The sequence below is a fragment of the Zootoca vivipara genome, chromosome 14 (genome assembly GCF_963506605.1).
Source record: "Zootoca vivipara chromosome 14, rZooViv1.1, whole genome shotgun sequence".
Lineage (NCBI taxonomy): Eukaryota > Metazoa > Chordata > Lepidosauria > Squamata > Lacertidae > Zootoca > Zootoca vivipara.
The window spans coordinates 13,253,923-13,275,398 of NC_083289.1; the positions used below are offsets into that span (position 1 = coordinate 13,253,923).

A 21,476-nucleotide genomic window follows, 5' to 3' on the forward strand; every position below is an offset into this window, starting at 1 on the left:
CCAGTGTAGATCTCTCAGGACTGGTGTTATGTGGGCCCGGCGGTCACTCCCAGTCACTAGTCTAGCTGCCGAATTCTGGATTAATTGCAGTTTCCGGGTCACCTCCAAAGGTAGCCCCACCTAGAGCGCATAGCAGTAGTCTAAGCGGGTATCCTTGATAGTAGGGCTGGGTGGTATTACAATATATCACCTGAAACCAGTTTGAAGTTCAGAGCGTGATACCGGTAACAGTTTCAGAATTTTTGAGCAGGTAATAATATCATGTCTGAAACTCCCTCCAGGGCCAGGAGTGTTCCGCGAGCCAGTGTGGCAAGCGGGCTTGCTCAGGTGTGGGGTTGGGTAATATATCTCTGCTGCTTCTTCCTCCTCCCTAATAATAATAATAATTTTGTTATTTATGCCCCGCCCATCTGGCTGGGTTTCCCCAGCCACTCTGGGCAGCTTACAGCACATAAAAAAATTGTAAAACATTAGACATTAAAAGTTTCCCGATACAGATGGTTGTTTATTTCCTTGACATCTGATGGGAGGGCATTCCACGGGGCGGGCGCCACTACCGAGAAGACCCTCTGCCTGGTTCCCTACCTTATTTCATCCTTAAGGAGGGAGAAGGAAATAAGGTGGAGAGGCCAGCAGCCAAGATACATTTCAGACATTGTGATATATCAGTATATTTTGATATTCAGCTGGTGGTATATCACGATGTTGAAAACCAGATACCACCCAGCCCTACTTGATAGATGTGCACCCACCCTTTCCTTAATCACGAATACCTTCTGAGGCAGCCTATCAAACAACTTGTACCACCAGGAAGTTCTCTCTAACGTCGGCACATATGGGATTGCACTGTTATTCTCTGTACATTTGTCTGATCCATTTTATTGCCTCAAGAGATTCACAACCATTAAACAGAGAAGCCTGAAAACTACATTCATTGGCACCCCACCCCATGCCTTAGGTTCCCCACACCTGCATACATAAACACATCTCCTGGAAGAGTTTGGTTGAGGTCAAAGTTCCTTCTAATCTAGGCCTCGGAACAAGAGGCCCTTCAGATGCTTCCTAGACTGCTACTCCCATCGCCCCTTGACCGTTGGCCATACTGACTGGGGCTGGTGGCAGTTGGAGTCCAGCAGGATCTGGAGGGCTACAGGCTCCCCATTCCTGTTCTAATCCCTGGAAATAATGGGACAACTGGTACCGAGTTTCCTTCCCCTAGTTCAGGCACCCCCAAACTCGTCCCTCCAGATGTTCTGAGACTACAACTCCCATCATCCCTAGCTAACAGGACCAGTGGTCAGGGATGATGGGAATTGTAGTCCCAAAACATCTGGAGGGCCGAGTTTGGGGGTGCCTGCCCTAGTTGTTTACTGCTGCTAGGCACGGTCTTATTCCTGTTCCCAGCATTGTCTCCTGCCACTGGCAGAAGCTCTCCAGGGTCTTAGAAGTAGGTCCTTCTTACCGTCTGTTTCCTGAGCCTTCTAACAAGAGGAGCCAGGGATTGAACACGGGACCTTCTGCATGCAAACCCATGGGCGCGCTGCCCCTTGAGCCATGCTGCCTTCCATTGCTGCTCTGATCCAGTTCAGTTTCAGGGCTCATGTAGACATGTCACCCACTGTTATCTGGGCAGCACCCGTTGTGTGATTAAATGAAAGGCCCCCAGACCCCCCCCCCAGGAGTTGTCATAATGTCTTCTGGAGTGGAGCGAGGGGCGAGGCTTGTGAAAACACAGCATACATAGGCTTGAACTTCCATTGTGTTCATCTGGGGCTCACGGGGTGCCTCCGATGCAAAAGATAAATAAAAATGGCATAATGATCTGAGGGGCGCAGTGTGAGGCAGTCAGTTTAAATTAACAGTATATAGACCTGTCAGGATAGTTAATCAGAAGCCTGCATAAACAACGGTACCTTGCACTTTGTCCTAGAAACCCAGCGAGAGCGGAGACCCTGGCAAACTGTCAAGTGCAGCTTTGTCCCGCAGGAGTGATATAAAACAGAGAGGACTTTTGACAGTAGATTTATCCGTGGAAACAAAAGGCTGCTTTCGGCTGGAAGATTTTTCACTTCGCCCCGGCGAAAGGAGGAGGGGGTGCTTGGTGGTGGTAGGAATGGGATGGGAAAACGGAGCAAAATGGACCTGTCAAAAAATGAATTTTAAATCAATTTAATTGAAGCCATCACTTATGGTTTAGGATGGTGCCTTGGTTTCCTTCCCAGCTGGAGCGGAGTATTTTTATTTATTTATTTTGCCACAAGAGACTTCTTGTCCTCAAAGTGTGTCTAATCAAGCAGTGAGTATTTGCATCATTAAAAGTCGCCCTATCCGCTTCCAAGCGTTCTGTCAGTTTGTAAGGGGGGGGGGAGAGAGAGATGTGGTGCTTTCCCAGAAAAGTTAAAAGCTTGCAAATAACTGAAGCCAATTAAGATCAAAGCTGTGATATTCAGTAGTAGTTTCATTATAAACCCTTTTTTTAAAAAAATGAAACCACAACAACTTTGAAACAGATCAAGAGGTGTTAATACATAGCTCTTTTTTGTTATTCTTTAAAGCTTGTGCAGTATCTTAAAGCAACAGATTGCTTATTTGCTCTTTATCATGCACAGAGTTCCCCCCCCCTCCCCACGGAACTGTCGGTGTTAAAAAAAACAACACCAACCCACGTTCTGAGTAATTTAGGAGCTAAGGATTAAAAGCTTTCATTTATATGCAAAATGTACATTTGTTAGTAGGGAGGCCAACTTTAGGCGGTACAATAATTTATCGGACACTACCGAGTTGCCAACTGTGCCTTGGCAAAGAGAAAGAAAGATAGAAATCGGAAGATGTGGTTTTTTTGCCTGGTGAATTGCAAGCCTCCCCACCTCCAGGGGGGAATTCCCACTTCCACTTGCAGGAAAAGGAGCTCCCGAATATTTGTTGTGAAGCTTTTGACTGTGAGCCTTGGAAAGCACTCGGTGCTCAATTCCATTCTGCACATCGTTGGGAATTCTCGGTAGCAGTGGGCAAGTGATCTTTCACTTGAAGACGATCACAACATGATCACATGATCTCAGCATTCTCCAAAATGCTCTGTGGAAACCACTGCTTTCGATACAACCTTTTGCAACAGGAGAGGGAAGAAGACTGTGATTCCTAAGCAACAATACCCCCTCCCACCCACATCTGAGCCAGCTCCAAATAGAAAGGTGGTAGCCCTGCAAAGGACCCCTAACAAATTTTGGGGGAGGCAAATGCGGAGGGGGGGGGTTCTGGCCTTTTATATTGCTTTTTTTTTTGCACAAACCAGAACATACAGGATATTTCTGTTGTGCGTATAACTTCTTGCTACATATATAGGATCATTTCCCGTAGCTGTCTAGAAATTGAATTTATTCACTAAGCTTGTGAGTGTTGCTGCTGCTACTCCAACCACTACTCTGCTATTTCATACTTGATAACTAATTTGAAAGGCATGGCAGACTGCAAATTAAACAAAAGCCCATGTGCTTTATTTTCCTCCCTCTCTTTCCATTCACTCCCGAGTCCTCTTTTTGGGGAATGTCACTATTCCTGTTTCCCTCGGACCGTGCCAGGATCTATGAACAAAAAAAAAAAAACTTAAGAGCTAGGCGATATTTGTGGATCAGTTCCCTGCCTCTTGCTGACGGCCGTTGAGGATTTAGCATTTACCAGGTTAGGAATGAGGAATCTGTGGGTCTTTCAAATGTTCTTGGACTCCCAGCTCTAGTAGCAGGGAGCCAAGGGGAAGAAGAGACATCATCTCTAAGGGTCAATCTGAGAAGTCTGGCAGGTTGGATGTGGTCCGTAGGCTGCCTAATGAAGAATGAAGGATGGTATTCTGTAGCCTCTCCCCAACTAATGTTGTGCTGTAATCCAAGATTGATCGACGGTAATCGCAATAGCCCTGCAGCTAATGGTGTGAGTCATTGTCTTGTTTATAGATTTCCCCAACCAGTTGACCCAGGGGATCTGTACCCTGTTGTGAATAATAGCTAGTTTGAATGAAGAGACCACTTCGTTTCTGTATGACAAGTATGGACCTTCCTCACTGTTGTGCATTTTTGTTGATGTCCAGACCAATCACAGAGTGGTGTTGTGGTTAGAGTGGGAGACCAATGTTCGAATCCTCACTTGGCCCCAAAGCTGGGTGACATTTGGGGCAGTCACAGTCTCTCAGCCCAACCTGCTTTGTTGTGAGGATAAAATGGGGAAGGGGGGAGTTATGTTGCACCACCATGATCTTCTTGGAGGAAAGGTGGGATATAAATGGGATTTATTAATTTGGATGTAACAGACCTGTTATTGTTAAGTCGTTTAGTCATGTCTGACTCTTCATGACCCCATGGACCAGAGCACGCCAGGCACTCCTTTCTTGCACTGCCTTCCGCAGTTTGGTCAAACTCATGTTCGTAGCTCCGAGAACACTGTCCAACCATCTCGTCCTCTGTCGTCCCCTTCTCCTAGTGCCCTCAATCTTTCCCAACATCAGGGTCTTTTCCAGGGAGTCTTCTCTTCTCATGAGGTGGCCAACAGACCTAGTGACAGTGATTAAAAACATTTTCTTCAAAATAGTCCTACTAAAATTAATGGAAATGATCTGATATAAGTAGGTGTATGTCTTACAACCTACCATTAGTTTGGGTTTATTCAACTCCAGTAATATGCAGAGAGATTCGTGGAGCTCAGTATGTTTGAAACCCAGTTCCATTGCCCTAGCCCCAAACATCTGCTTGTTTTTGGCCAAAATTTCAAAATCACTAGTTGCTTGCTTCAGCTGAAAGTCCTGTTGTACATCTGTTTTACTCATAGTTGGATTGCATCGTTGGTGGTTTTGTAGTGTTAAATAGGAGTTATTGCAGTTCCTTCAATAATGAGAGTTGTTTGCTTCAGTGAAAGGTCCTGATCATATGTGTATTTTGTTCAGTGTTGCATTGCATCATTGGTTTTGCAGTATTAGGCAAAAGTTGTTGCCATTCCTTCAATAGCATGAGTTGCTTGCTTCCCTTGGCCTCATGGGTGTTTCACTCATAGATGAGAACAATCGTTGGTGTTACAGTACAATTTCTGTTTAAGACTATGATATAAGTTTCCATGTTGGTTGACCCAGTATTCTTCATAGCTTATTGTGTAAAGTACGGTAGCTGGTTTTCAATGTGACCAATATTCCACAAAAACGTTGGTGGTCTTGTGCAAAAGGAAGAAAAGAAAAGAAAAATACTTTTGCGGATATGCAAAAATTGTGAAATAGGAGAATGTAGAATTGTGGCAATATCTGATGTTGATTCATATAAGTGTTGCATAAACAAATTAATTGAAATATGATAATTTTGGAATGGCCACAAGTATATTGAAATAAGTCTTGAAAATGATGGCGCTGCAATTCATTATTAATACTACTACAGTGGTACCTTGGTTTATGAACAGCTTAGTTTATGAGCAACTTGGATTAAGAACGCTGCAAACCCGGAAGTAGGTGTTTTGGTTTGTGAACTTTGCCTTGGAAGTAGAACATGTTCTGCTTCCTGTTTAATGTGTTCCATTTGTAAATTGAGTTCGCCGCTGCTATGGGAAAGCACGCCTTGGTTTAAGAACGGACTTCCGGAATGGATTAAGTTCATAAACAAAGGTACCACTGTACTACTGTTTCACATAAATATTATTCGCACATAAATGTACAAGTCTCCAAGTGACTTGCGAAATAATTCGAAGCATTCCCTAAAATCAGAAAAAGAAAAATGTATTATGATAAAAGCCGTACAGTGACCAATGAAACAAGCAGCAGCTGAAACCTAAACAGCAAAACTAATCCTCAGTAGACAGCACAAATCATCATAATCCATCAGATGTCTGGGAGAAGAGATATGTTTTTAGCTAGAACTGAAAGGATATTAATGATGGCACCAGGCGGACCTCAGTGGAGAGAGCCTGCCACAAGCGAGGATTCACCACTGGAAAGCTCTCTCCATTTCCACCACCCTCTGAACCTCAGAGGGGGGCACCCTGGGAAGAGCCTCAGATGAAAATTGAAGGGTCCTTGTAGGTTCATATTGGTATAGGTGCTCTGAAGCTACACAGAACTACGCAGGAATACTACGTTACAGCCCAGACAACCTAATTCAGAGACAGACGGACAAAAATGATGGGCTTGATAAACGACTAGGTGGAACAAGATAGACACGGTCAACCTTGACATATGAGAAGGGAAGGAAGAGACTCCAATGCCTTGGTTGGTTTAGCAAGTTTTCCTAGTTCTTTGAAGCCATGACTTAGAGGAGAGCACAGAATGTAAATTTTACATTAGTACAGTACACCACTGTGCACATAAACACATCTCTATATCCTTTATCCAGGCAAACAAGAGGCATAATCGGAGCTCAAGGACTCATTCCCGGCAGGCAAAAACGCTCAGGGTAAGAAGCAGGTCCATTGAGGGGTGTGGCCTAGCAAAGGAGGTGTGGCCTCAGGAGAGCTTAAAGGGACAGGTAGCTGTTGCATTTGACCCCAACCCCAGGTCTGAAGTTCTTCACCCTTGTCTTAAGCATTACTTCTATGAAATGATTTAAACCGACTGCTCAACCATATTGCAAATAAGCTAAGGAAAGATACAGATGAGCAAGTTGGTGATCAATAGTCTGGTAATGCTTGCATAATTTTTTTTAAGTCTTTAATTGCCAGTGGAAACATACTAGCGAAGGTTTCCATCAGATTTCCAGGGCAGAAATATTGTATTAATCGTTGTTGTTACTATTATTAATCAGGCACCTTTGCCGTGCTGTTTTCAGTGCATGCTAAAACTTCTTTTGTTTAGGCAACCATACCCAGACAAATTTTATTATGTACATTTGTCCATTTTATTCTGTCTGTCTACATTCGATACATGTTTTAATGTCTACTTGATTTTAAAATTTTGTTTTATTGACAGTTTCTCATTGCTAAGCCACAACCTCCACCATCCCATTCCTGGGTAGTTTACTTCAAAAATTACGTAATTAACCCTTAAGTTACAAATGGAATGATCCGTGCGGTTGCATTTCCAAAAAATGTAACCTACACTCTCTAGTTCAGGGGTTGGCAGTGCCATGCCTTGAGGGCACAATTGTGCCTGCAGAGATGTTCCTTGGTGCCTGCAGGGCAGGGTGTCTGCCCCACTCCTCTTCCCCACTACTGAAATTAGGCTTGAAAGAAGAATTCTGCTGCAACCAATGTAGAGAGTGGGGTTCCTACAATAGTTTCAATTCAAGGGTGAACAAGCTTGTTACTTAACAGATCAAGTAGGCTAATCTGGATAGACTCTGAGCAGATTTATTCCTGTTCATTTTCACGCCTTATCCCCCCCCCCAAAAAAGCTAACATAAATTACAGGACAGGGTTTGCAGACTTAATCTGGCTCAGATCAGACTTTTTCATCTCCTGCACTGGGCAAGATCTTTCTTCTCTGCAGTTATAGGCACTTTCCTTGACAGAATGAGAGAGCAAAAGGTGAGAGTTATTTAAAAGGGATTACCAGGAATAAAAAGATCTCACCTTCATGTTCCCATGAAATTTTTTGCCTTTGTTGCAGGTTTTTCTTCCACTCAGGAGGCCTTTAATGAGAGTGTGCCAGGATGTGTTCTCTGAGGTCAGGTCCTTGCCACTAGTGAGCTCAGAGACAAACACGTTCTTCAAGTAATTCTCTTAGAGATTTAACAGGTTAAGGCTGCATCGCTTTTCAAAGAGGGCCACATGATTCTGGAAAATGGAAGGTATTCTTGCAATGAAAATAGTATCTAAAAGGGGTTCGAGGAGCTGCTGGGCCTCAAGAAGGGACTCTGGGCGACTCAACTGTTTGCTCAGTGGAATTGTGAAGTTTTCCATCTATTCACCAAGTCAGAATTGCAACAGCAGGGAGAGAGAGAGAGAGAGAGATTCTCAGTGACTGCATTCTTAGTTTTCTTTCCCAGAGACTTGCCGAAGTCTGAGCCTCTGCATCTCTTTTCATTCAAGACAGAATATAAGAAAAGCCCCACAGAATCTGGCCACAGTCCCATCCTGTTCCGCACCTTGTTCTTACAGTGGCTAACCAGATGCTTTTGGGAAGCCCACAAGCAGAGCCCAAGGGCAACAGTGCTCTTCCTACCTACAACTTGTTTGCAATCCTATACATGTCATAAGATTTCATTGGGATCAATGGTCAGTTCATGCAATGGCAGCTTGACTGCTCCTGGTATTGCTCATGGGACGCAGGTGGCGCTGTGGGTTAAACCACAGAGCCTAGGGCTTGCCGATCAGAAGGTCGGCGGTTCGAATCCCTGCGATGGGGTGAGCTCCCATTGCTCGGTCCCAGCTCCTGCCAACCTAGCAGTTCGAAAGCACGCCAAAGTGCAAGTAGATAAATAGGTACTGCTACAGTGGGAAGGTAAACGGCGTTTCCGTGTGCTGCTCTGGTTCGCCAGAAGTGGCTTTCTCATGCTGGCCACATGACCTGGAAGCTGTACGCCGGCTCCCTCGGCCAATAACGCGAGATGAGCGCTGCAACCCCAGAGTCGGTCACGACTGGACCTAATGGTCAGGGGTCCCTTTACCCTTTACCTTTACCACTGCTCATAGGAAAGGGAACATTCATGTAATGTACAGTACACCATATTTCCCCTCAAATCCCAGTTTTTATTTTCCTGTAAAACACCCCCCCCCGGGTTCAGTCGTTATGTCAAATGCTGTAATAAAATGGCATCGTTTGAACTTGTTTGGCTTCTGTCAAACCTGTTTTGCGGGGGTCTTTTTCTCTGACTTGATAAGTTAGCCATTGCAATCAGAACATGCGCGAAATGGTGACCAAATGTGTACGAAAAGCTTTCGTGAGAGTTTTGTCCCAGCCTTCATTGATGGCAGCAATGGTGGGCTGTCCAATTGCAGTGATAAGAACCTGGCATACACAGGCATGAAATCATTCTGTGCAACTTTACCATCTGACTCTCTGGTCGCAGTGTACGGTCCCACCAACTGTTCCAATGTCAGTCAACCAATTTACACAGCTCTCCAAGGGCAAGAAGAGCAACTCGCAATCCATAAGTGTGGTTAACTCAGAGAAGATCAATTGGTTCTTCTCTGATGTCTGCTGATTTTCTGTTTATTTGGAAGAAATGACTCCAGGACTTAACTTGAAAGGTTGCTCTTTTTGATGGCAGTTTGGAATTCTTATCCGAATTACCTTATTGGTAGGTTTGTCAGTGGTACAGCAGTTCGATCATAGCTATCTAATGACCTCCATGGTTGTTCAAGGATTTGAACCTCAAAAAGATCTTCCAGGAAGCATCAAATGAGAAGTCCATTTAGTCTAGTACACTGCTTATTACCCGGATATTCCTGGGAAAATCACAACCCATCAGTTGTTGTTGTAGTAGTTGTTGATATCCTGTCTTTCCCCCAAGAAGCCCCAAGGTGGAATACCTGGTTCTTCACATCTGCATTTTATCCACACAGCAGCGCTCTTCCCATCCTTAGGACCCCCTGATAAGCTCAACAAACTTGCTGTACCCTGAACTGAGTGTGGAGAGTGCAGTGGAATAGGAAACAGCATTGGGCAGCCAGAAGAAGTACCATCCATTTTGGGCCTGCCCATAAAAAGCAAGTCTAGCGTGAAAGACTAAGGCAATGCCCACTTTCCCCAGGAACTTTCTTATTGTTAGATGTTTTTGTGGGTGAGCTGAGGGTTTGTTTGGGTTTGAACCTGGAGGCTGAGAGGAAAGGTCTGTCAGTAGGAAAAAGAATTGATATTGATTTATATATACAGGCAACCCCCAATTTGCATGGGGGTTGTGTTCCAAGTCATCACACATGATGGTGGAGTGGCATAAGCCTGCCATGCCCCATTATGCCCCACCCCCTTTTCCAACCACTTCCGGGTCACCATGATGCACTTCCTGGTCACATGTCAGTTGGATGCACGTAAATCGGTCATTGGCTATAAATTAATCTTTGTATTAATTTGTATTAATGTAGCGTTTTAAAGTGTGTATTTTTGCAATATTTTGTTTAAGTTGTCTGTTGTTGCTTCAGTTTTCTATACACTGCTTAGAGATGTTTTTTTTAAAAAAAAATATTACCGGTAAGCTGTATAGAAATTAAATAATCAACAATCAATCATCCAGTGAGCTTCATGGCCAAGTGGGTATTTAAAACCAGGCCCTAGTCAAACTCTCTAACTCAGAGCTTTCCAAACTGTGCATTGCCTGCAATGTGTAGGTGTGTCACACAAACGCTCCCCGCTCTCCTCCTGGGGCTAGAAAAGGGATCGCGAAATGATGCAAAACTGAATTACTGTGTCGCGAAATGATGCATGTCTAACAAGTGTGTCACCAACCTGAATAGTTTGGAAAGCTCTGCTCTAACTACTACAGCACACTGGCTTTCCTAAGTGGCTAATTGGCTTCAGAGAAAGACAGTAGCAAGGACATGTTCAGTGGCGAAGCTGCATGCTCTGCTACCGGGGGCGGAGAGCAGGCAGGGACGTGGTGTGCCCCCAGGGTGTGGTACGCCGCCTGCGAGGGCATGGCGTGCCGCCTGTGGGGGTGTGGCTACCAGAGCGCAGGGGGTTCATGACGCGTGTCGGGGGCGCCACGATAGCACCCTACCAGAATAGTGGTGCCAGGGGCGGTCTGCTCCTTCTGCACCTCCGTTCCTCCGCCAGTGGACACATTGGGTTGAATCCAGGCTAGGCCAGTTGAACTTAGGATGCATTGAAATCAATGAGACAAGGTAGTTATGACTTAAGTTCTGTATCTAGCACAAAGAGCATTCTGAAGGCACATAATGTAGTGGAAACTATCCTGAACTCCTTGAAAGCATAAGTGTAAATAACTAGGCAGATGGTATGGAGAAAACTCTGAGTCAATAGGAATGGGGTTTCATGCATGTGTGGCTACTTCTTCTTTTTTCCTAAGTCAGTGCAAGCTGTCTTTTTGTACCCTCTTTTATTTTTAATTTATTATTTTTATTCTTATAGACCACATTCCATATCAATCCTGAGGCAATTTACAACTCTTAGAAGACAAGTCGACAAACCAAATTTAAATTGTCCTTGGGGTTGGTGGTGTTATTCATTTACATTCTGCCTTTCTCCCAGAACTGGGAGTCAAGCAATATTAATTAATTAATCAATTAATTAATTATTAAAGCAAATGTGAATGAAACACAGAATGATAAAAAATATATCAAAGATAATAGCTGTAAAGTAATTAAAGTAGAATTAAAAAAATATAAAAACAGATTTATTAAAACACACGTAGAGGAACAAAATTTAAAGCCAATAAGAGCGACGAATGCAAATTCAAACACGTCAATACATTTAATAAGCAGAACAGTGTCAAGACCTTAGCATGCCCTCCCCAATACTGGGAAGCCAAAATGAAAGGTTCAACAATGGTAATATAAAATTTCATGTAGGCGCTTTGTGCAAATTGTGCAAGTCACCTTTACAATAGCCTTGCCAGGTAGGGCAGTTCTATTATTACTCCCATCCATCAGGTGCGTGGGCTGTGTTGATTGAGGTGGGCTTGTGGATGTTGTCTTTTTTTATCTCCTATCCTAAGCGACCTCCTAGATTGGGTTGCAAATTCATGTCTAGACAGTCCATTCGTCATAGCTGGTGTTAGAGTACATAGTGTGCCTCGTGAATCAAGAGCAGTTTGGTGGGTGACAGCCCAGGCCTGCACAAATACCACTCCCTGATTCATTGCGCAGCCTACACCCTGCCTTCAGTATGGATTGCACTTCGGTTATCCCCTGAGTGCACTTGCAAAGAGAGACTGACCTGCAGGTTTTGTGCTGATGCAGGTAACTGCCTCGATGAGAATTTCACAAGGCCTTGTTGTTCTCTTCAGGCAACCAGGGTGATATTTATGCTGTCCTTCCAAGTGATACATTATTCGCAGTAAATCTCAGAACAACACTTTGAGGTCTATCAATATTACTATCCAGGGCTGCAGCTGTGAAATGGAGTGTGGAATATTTTGTCCGTTTCCCGCAAAATGGGGGAAGTGGTTTCCCCATTGGCACTAAACACACACAGACAGACACAATATTAGGACCGACTCTAGTTGAGATTGTGATTTGCTTTCAACTTTTTAATGCTGTATTCTATAATGCTGTAACCCATACTAGGACCTTCTGTTGAAGGACAGGTGGTTGTTGTTGTTATTTGAGGGGGTTTTTAACCACCGATGTTTGTTTTTGTTTTTTAAATCAAGTGGTATATAAATTTTATAATGGTGTTGTTGTTGTTGTTTTAGCCACAGAGCAAAGCTCTTCAAAGTTTCATCAGATAGGCAGTTGCCTTTTTAGATTTCCTGTACAGATTAGTCTCCATTTATTCCAGGGGTCATGTTCCAAACCCCTGTGCCCCATATGCAAAGTTGCATAAAATGGGGCGGACCCTAGAGAGCCCTCCTAGTTCCTGCGGAGACCCACCCTGGAGTCTCCAAAGAGGATCTCTTGGGGCTCTGGGGAGGGTCTCCTCATGAGCTGGTGGGCCAGTGGGGCTTTGCTGAGGGTCCTCAGCCTCCCTGCCTAACAGCTGACATGTGGGGTGGTGCAGCAGTAGCAACAGCCACTGCCCTGCACATCAGCTGAGGAAGTCCTGTTGCCCCTCCGGCTCATGCAGAGACCCTCCTCAGAGTCCAAAGAGGAGAGGACATCCTCTTCAGGCTCTGAGGAGGGTTTCCTTGCAAGCCAGAGGCTTGTTGAGGCTGCTCAGCTGACGCACAGGAAAGCTCTCCAGGCCTATCTGTCCGACCCCCCAGGACTCTTACTGGACCATTCTTTCTCCCCAGGCTAGCTACATCTCGCACTTGGTCCCCTCCACACCCTTCTTGAGTGTTTTGCTGGCATGTCTGACATGTATCTTTGAACTGTGATTATTCCTCATTCCTCATGGAGGATAGAAATGTGTGTGTGTGTGTGTGTGTGTGTGTGTGTGTGTGTGGTTTCTGCTCACACAAAGCGAAGACCACATCAGTTGCTCTGCTCACTTTTGACTCTGGCCGCATCCATCACTGGCTTGTGGCCCCTGGAAGGAAATGTGACCCTTGGACCAAAAATGTCTCCCTACCCCAGAGATAGACAGCAGAGTCCTCTTTACGTGCTTAACTGCCTCGCTCTTTGAAACGGTCGTGTTACAAAATACCTTGTGTTTGGTTGCTTTTTGGGTTATGCTGTTTCTTTCTCATTCCAGCTTAGTCCTTCTGGTTTGTTTACGTTTATTCATTAGCAATTTAATGTTAGATGCTTCATCATGGGAGGCTGTCGGGACGGGGAAGAGCAGAGGGAAAATGCCAGGAATCATTAGTGTCTGTTAGCCACTGCTGCTCATCAATCTTGGCAAAGAGGGCAGCCCATCAGTTCTGGACTGGTGGACCTGTGATGCAGAAACATCATTAACAGTTAGAAATGCATCTTTTTCGGGTCAGCTCTTAATGGCTAAGAACTCCCTCGCAATTTGCTTTGCCAAGTAGTACCCCCATCCGGGCTGATTCCAAAATGACCTCATTCAAGCAAGCCAGCCCAGAAATCAATTAAGGGCTGGGATGAGCTCAAACTTGCAATGGTAGCCAGGTCTAGAATCACATCCTGCATTCCCGTGAATAGTCTTGTAAACCAGTGCTCATCTGGGGCAAAAAAAAAAAAAAAAGGATTACAAAAGTTTTCCAACTGTAAGTTTTACAAATGTTGACCCTTTTCCCCCTCTGCATTTTTACACACTGCTCAAATCACAGACCATCTCTCCTTAGCTACCATTTTTTAGAAGACCATAAGAGTTGTGTGATTCAGCTAAAACAGAGCAGGGGATCTAGGAGTCGAGCTTATGAATTTCATTCAAGGCTGTGTACCTTGCCTATCCCCAGAGTTGCTTAGACACTGGGTTTGAAGGCATAAATGACCAACACCAGGAGTAGGGAACCAGTAGCTTTCCAGATGTTGCTGAACTACAATTGCATCATCTCTGATGACTGGCTGAATGAGGGCTAATAAACAGAGACAATTCTAAGAAGACAGAGACCCTGAGGGTGGGGGATCTCTGGGTGCAGGCATTGCCTGTTTTGGGTCAGGTTGCACACCCTGTGTTGGAGCAGGTACACAGTGTGACTGGCGTCAGCTCTGTCACTGGAGGCCCAAGTGACCTTGGTGGCATGGAGCACCCACTACCAGTTTTGGGTTTTGATGCCCATTCCTGGATAGGAATAATCAGGCTACTGCGGTTCACGCATTGGTAGACCCATGGTAACGCTTCTGTAATACACTGTGTATAGGGCTGCACTTGTTTAATAAGCTGTAGCCAGTGCTGAATGCAGCAGCTAGCATGCTCAAGGCTATAGACGTATTATACCCGTGGTGAAAGATCTGCACTTGCCTGCCTGTTAGGTACTGAGCTGCAATCAAGGTTTTATCAGATAAAAGCCCTAAGCAGCTCGAGACCAGGTTGCCTAGCAGAACATTTTCCCCACTATACCCTTGGTAAAATTCTCAGACTTTTCAAGTAGGCCTTGTGGATCATACCCTGGAAAGCCACTGCCAGTTAATACTTTACTAGCCCCATTTTGTGTGGGGCTACATTTGAAGGTGACCCAGAAACTACAACTAATCCAGAATGTGGCTGCAAGAATGGTGACTGGGAGCAGCTTCCGGGACCATGTAACATCGATCTGCATTGGTTCCCAGTACACTTCCGAGCACAATTCAAAATGTTGGGGCTGACCTTTAAAGCCCTAAACAGCTTTGGCCCTGTATACCTGGACCAAAGCCATTTCCTTCCCCATCGTTCAGCCCTGACACCAAGGGTGTCCAAGGGTTTTCTGAAGGTTTCCTCACTGCAAGAAGTGGAATATATAGGGAACCAGGCAGAGGGCCTTCTCGGTAGTGGCGCCCCTCCTGTGGAACGCCCTCCCATCAGATATCAAGGAAACAAAGAACTATTTTAGAAGACATCTGAAGGCCCCCTATAGGGAAGTTTTTAATCTTTTAATCTTTTAATCTTTTACTGGGTTTGATGCTTTAATTTGTTGGAAGCCACCCAGTGTGGCTGAAGCAGCCCAGTCAGTTGGACGGCATATAATAATGTATCATCATCACATCATTACATGGACCAATTGTCCAGCTCTGTATAGGGCAGCTTTCTGTGTTCCTAAAGTTCCAGGTTCAATCCATGCCCTTTCTAGTTATTTAGATGATTTATATGCTGCCCTGTGCACAGGCCAAAGTCACAACAGGTAGATAAGAATCCATAAAATCCATAAAAATGCAACCCATTAAAAATGCGCAATAGCATCAATTGCTGCCAGTTACTAATAGCAACACGCCTGTTCTCCTCCAAATGTCTTCTGAAAAAGGATCTGGTAGCAGATAATGGGAAAGATTTCAGCCTCAGAGCCTGTACAGCCTCTGCTGGTCAGAGCAAACAATATTGGTCTAGCCAGTTGCATAATCTGACCTGTTTTATGGCAGTTTCCTATATTCCTTATATTTTGTGGGGCAAAACAACGATTGTTGCAGCCTATGCATAAAATTGAAGTGGTTGATTTGTGAAATGCACAATTGTGTCGTTTCAGTTTGGTCATCTAGCTCAGCTTTGTTATCCGACCTAGGATATTAAGTATTCAAATGATAATTTGGAACAAAAAAAATACTCTTACAGAGAATCACACACACACACAGGTAAAAATAAAAGCTTGGCTTGGAGTTTACATGGATTGGATGTGCCTTGAATTTTGTAAAGGAGCTTTGGTTAGATTAGAGGCAAAGGCTTTATTGGGTACCATGTGGCAATTAGTTGGAGAAGGGAAAAGAGATTGCAGTTTAATTAATATTCTAATCCCAACGTTAACAATCTTCCTGCCAAGTCAGCAAGGCTGCATGTTCTGTTTGCAATCCTTGTGATTCAGCCGGGGTGACATTCGTCAGCTCCCTCCAGAAAAGGAACCCACTTGTAAATTTAGCTCAGAAATTAGCAAATGTCAATATGTCACAGAAAAGTTTTAATCAGGGCTGTCACATAGCAGTTTTTCTGTCGACAAACACAAAGAGACCTTTCATGCAACATAATTCACACAATCTTTACTAGCATAAAGTGTGAATTAAGGAGTCGCTCATTGGCTCGGGGCATTGAAGTAGAATCAACCTCCCTCTGTGTGTTTTATTGTTATTTTCAGTTGGTTTTTTTTTTAACCCTGCAGGTAAATAGTATTACCAAGTGGCTCATTCTACACCCTCCATACACACCAGTCATGAGGCTCTTTCTGCTTCCTGCTTGCGTGATGCTATTGACCGCCTCCCGAATTGCTGCCGTCAGCTTCCCAGAAGACGACGACCCTATTAATGTTGTCGACTACCACTGTGAGTAACCAGCGGAAACAAACTTGCCATTTATTTTTTGTTGTTGTTGAGGGAAAGCAGTTGTTCCTTCTGAGATTTACTTGGCTTTTCACTTATTAGGCAATTTCATCATTAATAATAATAATAATAATAATAATAACATTCAAAAGTGTGCAGCAAGTTCAAGTTTGTTTGTTTTAAAGTGTGTTTGCAGAGTTCCTGCCATGCATTCATTTATATTCAGCGCATTATGCAAGGAATTTAGTTTAAGCCTTCTGCTCCCAGTATATACAGCTAATCAATGTTGTCTATTGATTCTTTAGCTCTATAATCCTGAGTGATGGCGTAACCTGTTTTTACTTGCAGATTCAAGGCAATATCCAGTATTTAGAGGACGCCCTTCAGGCAATGAATCCCAGCATAGGCTGGACTTTCAACTGATGTTGAAAATTCGAGACACACTTTATATTGCTGGCAGGTAATTTTCCCGCAGTCAGTTGATTAAATTAAAATTCTCTCTCCCTCCCTCCTACCCACCCCTGCCCTGGTTGGTTTTGCATTTAATCTGTGCACCTTGTTTAAACGTAATCTGTAGAGAATGGGATCGGGAAATAGAATTGGAAGGGGAAAATGAATCCACAGAGGAGAGGGACACAATATATTACAGAAGAGAAGTCCTGTTAGATCAGACCATCTAATCCAGCCACCTCTTTTGAACAGGGCTCATACAGATACTCTCAAGAAGCCCACTAGGGTTAAATGGTAATGCATGTAGGAGACACACATTTCTAGGCTGGAAACCAGGTATGTGCGAGTGTATCAGTCCTTCGTTTCTGGCAGCACTGCCAACTGCCTCCCTTGAGTAGGTGTCCTTGGTAGTAGGGAAGGAGGAGAAATGCAATTAAGTTGGCAATTAAAGGAGAACTTGCCTAATTCTCACTTTCTGAAACAATAAACGAACCGGAATGCCTCCAAAATGTGCACTTTTTCAAATTTATAGGGATGCAAGTAAATGTGTCCCCAAATCCTTTAGATTATGGTAAATCAGGCATAAAAACATACCGTATGTATTGGTTGAAAATAACATGCTAAAATGCATTATTTAATGGCTTGAAAAAAATGTGATAAGTAGTCAAAAATTGTGTTTATTCAGGGAAATCAGCACTAAAATGCTGACAATTTTTCAAAAATGTCTTTTTTTTTTTAAGTGGCAGATCGCTGCATGAATCACTGCGCAAATGTGGAGAACTGTAATGAAATGAGAAACTGACAGAAGCCAAATTGACATATTCTTCCATCCCTAGTTGATACCCAAATGCTTCTCCTTCCAGTGTAGTATGACCCAGCTATATGGTGTGGAGGTTTTATGGATCTGTTCCAGAATTGTAGCTGCAGGGAGAGGGGGTTGTGGGGTCAAACTCCTTTGGGGTTATTCCTGGCCGCTATCTGAACTTTTTGTTTTCATTTTTTTCCATTTTTGTTCTCAGTCCCATTAACTTATGGAAAAGTAAGCAAGCTCCTACAGACAATATTTTACCCAGTTGACAGTACAATTGCTTCATCAATAGTAAATGCAGACTTGCCTTCTGCTATTCTGCCCAGTTGGTGCCCTGGGATAACTGGATTTTTAAAAATTTAACTAGTATTTAACTTGATTCTTTGTAACTTTAAGAAAACTAGTTGACTTTAAAATAAATGTGTGTCTGTTGTTCTGCACTTATTCTTCACTATGGGCCTTCTCTATAGCGTGTCAGCAGAGAGGGTCCTGCTGCAAGATAGTCACCCCAGTAAGTGAGCTTTGGTGCCAATAAAGGCAGCAGACTGGGACTGAGCCATCCTATGGGGGACTCTCCATTACGAAGTCCTCCTTCGTAATTCCGGTGCACAATATCCCCATTTAACAGAACTAGGAGGGACCCAGGTGGCGCTGTGGTTAAACCACTGAGCCTAGGGCTTGCTGATCAGAAGGTCGGCGGTTCGAATCCCTGTGACGGGGTGAGCTCCCGTTGCTTGGTCCCAGCTCCTGCCAACCTAGCAGTTCGAAAGCACGTCAAAATGCAAGTAGATAAATAGGAACCGCTACAGCGGGAAGGTAAACGGCGTTTCCATGTGCTGCTCTGGTTTTCCAGAAGCGGCTTTGTCATGCTGGCCACATGACCTGGAAGCTATACGCCGGCTCCCTCGGCCAATAATGCGAGATGAGCGCGCAACCCCAGAGTCGGTCACGACTGGACCAAATGGTCAGGGGTCCCTTTACCTTTACCTTTAGGAGGGTGCTATTTGGATATTTGTTCTCTTTTATATATATATTAGTAATTATTGGTTTTCCAAATTAATTCAAATCAGTCCAAATTATTTAAATTTAATACAATTTCTTTTTAAAAATTAGGTTTCCCGCTCCTGTTGCAAACATATGTTCATTACCGCCTGATGAAGAATTACTTCATTCTTCTTTAATCTCCTCTTCATCCTTCTCTTGATGTTAGTCCGTTCTCATAGCTGACCTTTGTAATTTCCTTCCAACAGCTCCTCTGTTGTTTTACATCAATATAAAGTTCATTTCATGTGTGTGGTCCTTCATAAACGTTCTCAGACCTGGTGTGTTGAGAGCTAATGTTCGTTTCCTATTTTCATGTTCATTCTCAGTGAGGTGAGGGGGTTTGATAGTGTCTTATTCCTATTTTTCCTCTGCTCTTATAGGGATCAAGTTTACACTGTGAACTTGAATGACATTCCAAAGGGAGAAGTTGCTCCAAGCAAGGTATTGGAAAAACAGCTTAATTTTGGGGTTATTTTTAAAAAAGAAAAGAAAAGAAAAGAAACAATAATAATAATTCTACATTAAGCATTAGAATGTTCTTATCTTCGTTTCTTCATTTTATTGGAACAGAAATTAACATGGCGGTCAAGGCAACAGGACAGAGAAAACTGCGCCATGAAGGGAAAACACAAAGTAGGTTTTCCCCTCCCCCATACACCTTTTTATTTTAAGCAGAAAAATATTTAAATCCTTGTTTATGTTTTTAAAAATTTGGGCTTGAAGCCAATGTACAACTGAGAATGAAGGAGGCCCCATCTGAACGGTATGTTTAAAGCAGTATCGTACCACTGTCATAGCTGCCCCCAAAGAATCCCGGGAACTGTAGTTTAATACTATAAGGGTGCTTATTCCCCTCACAGAACTACAATTCCCAGAGACCCCCAGAAAGAGGGATTGATTGTGTTAAACCACTCTGGGAACCGCAGCTCTGTGAGGAGAATAGAGGTTTCCTAACAACTCTTTGCTCCCAGAACAAACAACTGCATTGGGTTTTTTCCCCTTACAGTCAATTCGTATTAGTGAATAAAAAATACATACAGTTCCTAGGATTCTTTGACTGCTTCAAGTGATAGGATACTGCTTTAAATGTATAGTGGAGATGGGACTTGGATTCTACCCATTTTATGCAACTGGGGGCATCTTTTCCAGTTTTGGGGATTCTCCTGGATCCAGCTTTGCCCCCGAATGCTCAGGTGGCCTCAGTACAGTATATAGGAGCATCTATTGTCTGCTTCAACTGATAGGATAACTGTGTCTGCTCCTGGCCCATGGTAGCTTTTACCTCAGCACTCCAGGCATAGGTAACCGCCAAGACAGGATTACTGCAATACACACCATGTGCACCTTCTCTTACACACTTAGTACAGAAACTGCAGTTATTGCAGGAGTGAGATTTCGTCACCGCTGTGCTCAAAGATCTGCACACAGCCTGCTGATCTGTTAGAAGTCCAAGTTCTAACAGGTTACAGTTCAAGGTGTTACTGTCAGTATATGAACCCCTTAACAGTTTTGCCTCAGTTTTCTTGAAGGCCGTATCCCCTATGCGCTCACTCAACCCCTTCAATATATAGAACTGGCATTTTTACAAGTGCCAGCCAATTTTTATTCTGCACCTGCAAGAAATCAAATCTTTTAGTATGGCAGTTGTTTCACTTTGGAACTCCCTGCCGATGGATGTCAGGCAAGCTCCTTCACTGTACTGTTTATGACATCTCTTAAAATCTCTTTTGCTTGCGCAAACCTACCTAGACATGTAATTTTATTGTGTGTATTTGTTTTAAAACCGTTGACTTTATCAGTATTCACTCACTTTTATTATGTTGTTCGTTTTGCAAAGCAACGACTACTTTATATTTTTATGTAAACGGCTTAGAGGTTTTTCTGATTAAGTGGTGTATAAAACTTGTTAAATACAAAAAAAGGAAATTAAGAGAAAACTCCTGATTTTTCTATCTATATCTATCTATCTATCTATCATCTATCTATCATCTATCTATCAAATCACACTCAGAAACAGGGAGGTTGCAATATAAATGTCAGGACTCTGTTCATCGTTTTGTATTTTTATCTCTTTTAGTTTTGTTCTTGTGTTATTCAAAATTTGTCATCTCGACGTTCTACTTCTCTAAAAAAACAAACCGTATTTGTGAGTAAATGGTAACGTAAACCACTCTCTCTTCTTCTTTTCCAGGACGAATGCCATAATTTTATTAAAGTCTTTGTCCCCAGGAATGACGAGATGGTGTTTGTCTGTGGAACCAATGCTTTTAACCCCATGTGCCGCTACCTTAGGGTAAGGACCTCAGTGCAGTAAGACAGAAGCTTCTCTACATGTTGCTGATGTGGGTATCTTCCTCCTCATCGCCTCCAAGGAGACGAGGGTGGTGTTCATGACTCCCTTCCCTCTCGTGAGATATATGAGGCTGACTTGATAGTAACTGGCCCAGATTTAGCCAATGTACTTCATAGCTGAGTCTAGTCCTGAGATAGCCAATGTGATGTCCTCTAGCTGGTTTCGGACTACAACTCCCATCGTCCCTGGTTATGGACCATGCTAGCTGGGGCTGATGAGAGTTGGAGTCCATCAGTGTCTGTTAGGCTATCTCTGTTCACCCAGTGAGCTTCATAGCTAAATGAGGAATTGAACCTTGGTCTCCCTGTTAGGGTTAAAAGCAAAATCAGCAGAAACTGGTTGAGAAACTTACACATAGAGACCAAGACTTAAACAAATGCTTGGTTTAATGGAGAAAGTAAAAATAACAAAAATTAAATTAAGCTTGCACAAAATACCCGCACAACCAAACCACCC

At 43.5% G+C, this 21,476-nt stretch overlaps 1 protein-coding gene across 16 annotated transcripts in view; it reads left to right on the top strand.

Moving 5' to 3' along the window:
• Window positions 1–21,476, top strand: part of SEMA6D (semaphorin 6D) — a 157,482-nt gene that overhangs the window by 105,385 nt on the left and 30,621 nt on the right. For 12 of the 16 annotated variants that reach the window (XM_060282527.1, XM_035130620.2, XM_060282528.1 and 9 more), the window contains exons 2-6: window positions 16,209–16,368; window positions 16,714–16,825; window positions 19,048–19,108; window positions 19,238–19,300; window positions 20,859–20,960. In XM_060282527.1, the coding sequence (XP_060138510.1) occupies window positions 16,260–16,368; window positions 16,714–16,825; window positions 19,048–19,108; window positions 19,238–19,300; window positions 20,859–20,960 (447 nt within the window). In that variant the 5' untranslated portion in view covers window positions 16,209–16,259. Of the gene's footprint in view, window positions 1–1,295; window positions 2,297–2,346; window positions 6,417–16,208; window positions 16,369–16,713; window positions 16,826–19,047; window positions 19,109–19,237; window positions 19,301–20,858; window positions 20,961–21,476 lie in introns of those variants that run through there. The other 4 variants (XM_035130614.2, XM_035130615.2, XM_035130619.2 and 1 more) reach the window with 4 other exon arrangements.